The sequence below is a fragment of the Hemiscyllium ocellatum genome, chromosome 1, assembly GCF_020745735.1.
Source record: "Hemiscyllium ocellatum isolate sHemOce1 chromosome 1, sHemOce1.pat.X.cur, whole genome shotgun sequence".
Taxonomy (NCBI): Eukaryota; Metazoa; Chordata; class Chondrichthyes; order Orectolobiformes; family Hemiscylliidae; genus Hemiscyllium; species Hemiscyllium ocellatum.
In genome coordinates, this window is record NC_083401.1 from 68,025,385 (window position 1) to 68,032,857 (window position 7,473).

Genomic DNA, 7,473 nt, shown 5'->3' on the forward strand with positions numbered 1-7,473 from the left:
TTAAGGAAGGCAATTCACCCCATCAGAATTCTGCTGTTGAGAAGTGCTTTACACTATCATCCACCCTAAAACTGTAGTATGTAATTAGTGAATGATTTTCCTTTATTATACTGTATCAGGAGTCAGCTCCATATGTTGATAGCTGATTGTTAGACCTGAGACTTTCACAGATTTAAAATGGCTTTGTAAAAGAAAGAAACATGGACCTAAAATGTTTGTAGGAATCAAAGTGAGGCAAGCTTTGTGAGGCACATGTGGATTAAATTAACCTGTCTGCACTGAAATAACCGCTTTATTGAAGGATATCAAAACCTGACAACTGAATTAACATTAAGAAATTCACATCTCCTATTTAATTAATTCTTGTATATAGTTTCTCTCTTCTTCTCTCTCTCTCCATCTTGTAAAAAGCAATTAGTGAAGAAGACTCAAAAATATTTACAGGTTCTGCTACTGATGTATCTACAAGTAAACAATGAAATCAACGATGGTTTCTGCTTTCAAATCTAACACCTCAAAGACTCTACGGCCCACTTAGAATCTCTACAGGGTGGAAACAGGCCCTTCGTTCCCACAAGTCCACACCGACCTTGCGAAGAATCCCCTAACCAAATCCATTCCCCTACATTTACTCCTGACTCAACACTGACATTTTTTACAAACCCACCCACTCCCACAGCTACCTGGATTACACCTTCTCCCACCCTACCTCCTGCAAAAATGCTATCCCTTATTCCCAATTTCTCCGCCTCGACCGTATCTGCTCCCAGGAGGACCAGTTCCACCACAGAACACACCAGATGGCCTCCTCCTTTAAAGACCAAAATTTCCCCTCGCACGTGGTTGAAGATGCCCTCCAGTGTATCTCATCCACGTCCCGCACCTCCGCCCTCGAACCCCATCCCTCCAACTGCAACAAAGACAGAACTCCCCTGGTCCTCACCTTCCAACCCACCAGCCTCTGCATACATCGCATCATCTGCCAACATTTCTGCCACCTACAAACGGACCCCACCACCAGGAATATATTTCCCTCCCCACCCCTATCCACTTTCTGCAAAGAACGTTCCTTCCACGACTACCTGGTCAGGTCCACACCACCTAACGAACCCCCCCCCCAAAGCACCTTCCCTTGCCACTGCAGGAATTGCAAAACATGTGTCCACACCTCCCCCCTTCGCCTCCATCCAAGGTTCCAAAGGACCCTTCCACATCCATCAAAGTTTCACCAGCACTTCCACACGTCATTTATTGTATCTGTTGCTCCCGATGCGGTCTCCTCTACATTGAGCAAACTGGATGCCTTCTCGCAGATCGCTTTAGAGAACATCTCTGGGACACCTGCCACCAACCAACCCCATCGACCCGTAGCCAAATATTTCAACTCCCCCTCCCACTCTGCCGAGGACATGCAGGTTCTGGGCCTCCTCCATCGCCACTCCCTTACCACCCGATGCCTGGAGGAAGAATGCCTTATCTTCTGTCTCGGGACCCTTCAACACCAGGGCATCAATGTGGACTTCACCAGTTTCCTAAGTTCACCCCACACCCCCCCCCAACCTTATCCCAGTTCAAACCTTCCAGTTCAGCATCGCCCTCATGACCTATCCCACCTGTCCATCTTCCTTTCCACCTATCAGCTCCACCCTCCTCTCCAAACTATCACCTTTACCCCCACCTCCATCCACCCACCTCACTCTCAGCTATCTCCACAGCCTCATTCCTGATGAAGGGCTCCAGCCCGAAATATTGATCTTCCTGTTCCTTGGATGCTGCCTGACTTGATGTGCTTTTCCAGCAATACACTCTCAACTCTGATCTTCAGCATCTGCAGACTTCACTGTCTCCTATTGGCAAACTTAACTGACCCGACATAGCAACTTAACTAAGGAGCTGTTCCAATTCCTGTAACATCCCACAAACACACCCCTTGACAATAGATAAATTCAAACACAGGTTCTTATAGGCAGGAAAAATTTCCGAGACAAAGTCAGTCAAGAATCATCTGCTGAAGCTTGGAACCTTTCTCTGGACTTCAGCAGCTTCTGCTACAACTTAACTAGCAGATTTTCAATGTTACAACTAAGCCAAACTAGAAGAAACCCAGAACTGAGAGAACTGGCCACTCCCCTGCCATTGTTAAATTAGACATTTCGGTACCTCTGCTTTTATGACCTCTATTGAATAAAACGCAAGGATAAAATAACCTTTTTAAAGTGACAGCATTGTCACAATACCTTGGTCACTTCCACCTTCAGTAACAGCAGAAACTAAGTACAGGAAGATACGATGCCTCATTAATAAAGATATTGACTAGAATCCATAAACCAGGGTTATGTTCTAGGGTCACAAAAACAGAAATTGCTTGGAATTTCAGCACGTTTGGCAGTGTCCATGGACAGAAATCAAAGTTATGTTCTGGAGACATGAGTTTGAATCTCTCAGTGATAGACAGTGAAATTGAATTCAGTAAAAATTTCATTTAAAACATAGCTTAATACTAAGAACCACTGTAATAGATTTTCCTTTAGGCAAGGATATTTACCATCCTTACTGGATCTGTCATCTAGACAGTTAAGGATGGATAATAAACATTGACCTAACCAGCAATCCTAACCTCCCATGAACAAATAAAAAAAAGTAGCCTGCTTGTAGTTACTGTATCTCCAATGTATGTAATCAGTAAGTATGAAACCCAGGCTATGTCTGAGATATTATCACAGTGTAAATAATAATGCTCGTAAACCTCTTCAGAATTGGGTCACTGGGCTCAAACATTAATTCTGTTTTCTCTCGACAGATGGTGCCAGACCTGCTGAGTTTCTACAGCAATGTCTGTTTTTGTTTCAGATCTTCAACATACACAGTTCTTTGTTTTATACTTGTATAGTTTGTGTCTTTGCACTAAGTGGAAAGGTCCCTTTCACATCTTAATTTAACCCATTTTACATGTCTCTTTTTCTTTACTCATTAACAGTCCATTAACAATTCACAATTACCCAATTAACCTATTAACTGGGCCACTAGTCACTGGCTGTCACTTGAAAATGGTTTGTTTATTCCTACTCTTTGTTTTTGTCTGCCATCCAGTTCCCAATCCATGTCTGTATATTACCCCAGTCCTATCCATTTTAATTTTAACATGCTAATTTCTTAAATATTCTGAAACCCCAGGTAAACCACATCGACTGGCTACCTCTTATCAACTCTACTAGTTACATCCTCTCAAAATTCCAGTAGAGTTATCAAATTTGATTTCCATTTCACAAATCCTTGGCAACTCTGTAAACCTGTCACTGTTTTCAAGTGCTGTGCTATTAAATCTTCTATAAGGGACTCTAGCATTTTCACTACAATTAATGTAAGGCTAACCAGTTCAACATTCCATATTTCATCTATCTTTTTTAAAATAATTGTATTACATCAGCCAGTTACAGTCCAATCCATAGGAGCTGTTCTAGAGTCTATAGAGTATTGAAAGATGACACCAATGCATCCATTATTTCTCTACTTTCTTAAGTAACCGGGGATGTAGATTATTGGGTCCTGGGGACTTAATGGCCTTTAATCCCATCAATTTTTCAACACCATGCCCCTACTAATACTGATTTCCTTCAGTTCCTCCTTCTCACTAGATCCTGTGTTCCCCAACATTTTTGGACTTTTTTTTATTCAGCTGTAGTGGTCCCATTAATATATGCAAGCAAAAGGTTTAATTGTATTCCACTTACCATATCAGCTATTGAAGGCATTTTGTTTTCATGTAATGCAATCAAGAGTTCACCTATTTAACAAAGTATATTCACCAGCTGATCCCCAAAACCTGTCCATAATTACGTGGCACAAGGCAGTATATGATGGAATATTCCCCACTAGCCTGGATTAGTCAAAAAGGCTTAGAGATTTACAATGTAGAAGGAGGCCCAACATAGCCATATTGATCAAAAACAGTCAGCAAACTATCCTAATCCTGATTTTTCAGCACTTGGATGACTAGGTCTCACTCTAAAGCTTGGTACCATTCAGTACGAAGCAGCTCATTTGGTAGGTTTCACATCCACAAAAATTCAATCCCTCTCCTACCAGAACTCAGTAGTAGCTTCCTGTAGCTTCTGTGCTGCAGAAATTCCCCAGGGCTTGTTAGACAGCACCTTCCAAATCCAGGCAAATTCCTGAAGAAGGGCTCATGCCCAGAACGTCGATTCTCCTGCTCCTTGAATGCTGCCTGACCTGCTGCGCTTTTCCAGCAACACATTTTCAGCTCTGATCTCCAGCATCTGCAGTCCTCACTTTCTCCCTTCCAAATCCATGTCCACTCCCTATCTATCCAAAAAGGATAGCAAATGCATGCACCTGCTGCAAATGTGCCTCTAAGCCAGTCACTATTATGATATGGAAATCTGTCGTTGTTCCTGCACTAGAGTGTGTTAAAATCCTGGAATTCACTCTATATCAGCACTCTGGCAGTTCAAGAAGGCAGCTTCCCAAGGGAACTACCAATAGATAATAAATGCTCCCTCATCCAGGAAAGCCCATATCCACTGAACAAATAATAAAATTGTAAAATCACTACTAACCATTTTTACTTTGCTTATATTAAAACTACGTAGTTGGCAATATTTCTCAATTGTGAAAGGTGTTATTCTGTACTTCAAATAATTATTTTTCTTTTTCTTTCTCTATTTCAGGCCCTGAATGGACTTGACTCAATGTCATTGAGCAAGTATGCAGATTACCAAGAAGAAATTTCACAGGCTACATTATTTATCAAGAACCCAAACTATTGTCTTTTGGATGGCAACAAACTATTAGCTATTCTTCTGAATTTCCTTTACCCTGACACACACTATCTGGACATTATTCGCTAAATATTTTGCCACAGCAGCAAGTCCAATATTTTCATTAAAATGAATTCATAAGAAAAATGGAGAAACAGTATCTCCACTGATGGAATTTTAAGTAAATCACTACATTAATAAATTAGTTCAATAATCAATTAAATATTGCACCTTGCATCCAACAAATGAAGAAAAACAAATTAACTTGTGCAAGTAAGGATATGAGCAACAGACATTCGGGTGAAGTTTTGGTTATAATTGAAATTACAAAGCCAAATCAGAAAGGTGGTAATGTGAAATGCAATGAGTAATTAATATATTCACTTGGAATCCAGATCTCTGCTATTTTAAATGTGAAACCATTTATGTGCATTCATTTTGACTTTAAAAGTAATCAATCATCTATTGAACCCATTCTTAAATGTTCACGTGATCTGTCTTTTATCTGCTAATTTTGCTTGTGTATTCCACAGCCTTGTAACCCTTAGTATAAAGAAACAAAACTCTTGTTCTCCATCTTTGATTTTTTTCAATTAGTCTTAAACCTTGTTTTGGACCCAAGAATCACTGGAAGTAGTTTTTTTTATGTATTGTATTCCATTCCTTTCTAATTTTAAATGCCTCTATCACATATTTGTAATTTATTGAAATTATATTTGAAGGAAACTTGTTTTCTGAATGGAATAAACAACTTACATTTTGTTACATGATATTTTCTTAATTCAGTATAAAACTTGCAAAGCATCTGTGTGTACTCAATTTGCAGTAGGAGTAGCCATTCTGATCTCTACTCTGTCTTGCTCATATACTCTTAGACTCAATTGTCAGTCAAGAATATGGAATCTTGCTACAGTTAGCAGTCCTAGTTTAGCTGGTGACCTATTCCTGTCATTTAGTTTCTATTGGTATCTGAAATGATAAAAGAGATAAACCAAACAATTTTTTATTCTCAATTATCAGTTGCTTGAATTGGAATTCTGTAGTTAAGTAGCATTAATCTTAAAATTATCTATGGAAATGCAATGAGTAATTAATATATGCTCTTGGAATCCAGATCTCTGCTATTTTAAATGTGAAACCATTTATGTGCATTCTTTTTTAAAATGGGCTTCTATAAAATAGCACTTTGAAATCAGAAAGTAGCCACAGCCTTTCTGTGAGTGCCTTTATCTTCTCACATGTAAGCACATGATGCAAATAAACTATAATGTACTTTTACTTTTCATAAATATTTTGACATTCAGCTGATGGTATCAAGATTATTTAACAAAATATGTTGTGACATTATAGGTGCCATATCATCTGAAAATTCAATATATTGAATATTATACTAATAAAGTTGAAGACTTTCATTATTACATAATGAATGTGCAGTGGCAAACTGAACTTGTATGCATATTCACCTGGGAAAATGATCTAATGTTAGTCAAACTATACCTTTTTTGTTAAAATGACATTCAAGTTAATTGATGAATTGTTAATGATAGTGAATCTCAGATACTATTCGTTATGGAACAAGAAATAGTAAACTTACAACAGTCAAGATCTAAATTAGGTAAATTAGTTTAATAAACGTTTCATGAACCAAATAGTAATGCGTACAGCAACTACAATATTCCTCAATGAATGCAGGAAAGCATTTTATGTCACAAACTTATGTTTTAAAATATCTAATTCTAATTGAATAATTTTTTTGTTTAAAAGTCGAGCTGTTTAAGTGATTTAATCTGTATGATTCAAGTTATTGAAAGCACATATTGGATGCTGCTATTCGTGATGTGATGCTCTTCACTTTACAGAACTGAGTAAAATTGAGTTCAAGTGAAATCAGTGGTACCTTCCACAATGTGAAGAATTTCTTGCACTCTTTCTTTAGACATTCAACTTCAAAGTCTTTTTTTTTTACATTGGTATTATTTTGATGGAAGCTACTGCTAGGCTGATGTTTGAAGTGTCAAGTAAGATTCAGTTAATACTTAAAATGTGCAATATAATGCTTCTAAAGTGGCTCTTCCTGTAAAAAATGTTTTTTATGAAATTGGAAGTACATGTGTATTTGATATTTAATAGCTGTACATTGACAATAATCTTTATCAAGTGTGGTTTTATTTTTGAGCAGTGTTGTATATAAGCTACATTGTGGTCTTTTATTCTTTTGTGTTCTTAAACTTTGAATCTTGATTGTTAATGTACAGTATGAAAATACAGAAAAAAATAAACTTATTTCCTTTCTAAGTGTATCAATGCATTTCCCTTATGATTCAAAGCGTATTTCTGCAGTGTAAAGGATTTTTAGTTTGGTAGAATTAGGTATTTTTACTCAAAACATTAACTCTGCTTTTTTCTCTACAAAGTTAAAACTCACACCACACCAGGTTATAGTCCAACAGGTTTATTTGGAAGCACTGGCTTTTGGAGCATTGCTCTTTCATCAGGTGGACAACCACCTGATAAAGGAGCAGCATTCCGAAAGTTGGTGCTTCCAAATAAACCTGTCAGATTATAACCTGGTGTTGTTTGATTTTTAACTTTGTACACCCCAGTCCAACCCCGTAACCGCCAAATCTTTCTCTACAGATGGTGCCAGACCCACTGAGTTGTTCCAGTATTTTCTAATTATACTTTCATGTAAAAT

At 37.9% G+C, this 7,473-nt stretch overlaps 1 protein-coding gene across 1 annotated transcript in view; it reads left to right on the top strand.

The window, feature by feature from the left end:
* Positions 1-6,946, top strand: part of epg5 (ectopic P-granules autophagy protein 5 homolog (C. elegans)) — a 152,262-nt gene extending 145,316 nt beyond the window's left edge. The window contains exon 44 of the mRNA XM_060821832.1: positions 4,689-6,946. Within this exon, the coding sequence (XP_060677815.1) occupies positions 4,689-4,868 (180 nt within the window). The 3' untranslated portion in view covers positions 4,869-6,946. The remainder of the gene's footprint in view (positions 1-4,688) is intronic.
* The last annotated feature ends 527 nt before the right edge of the window (positions 6,947-7,473 follow it).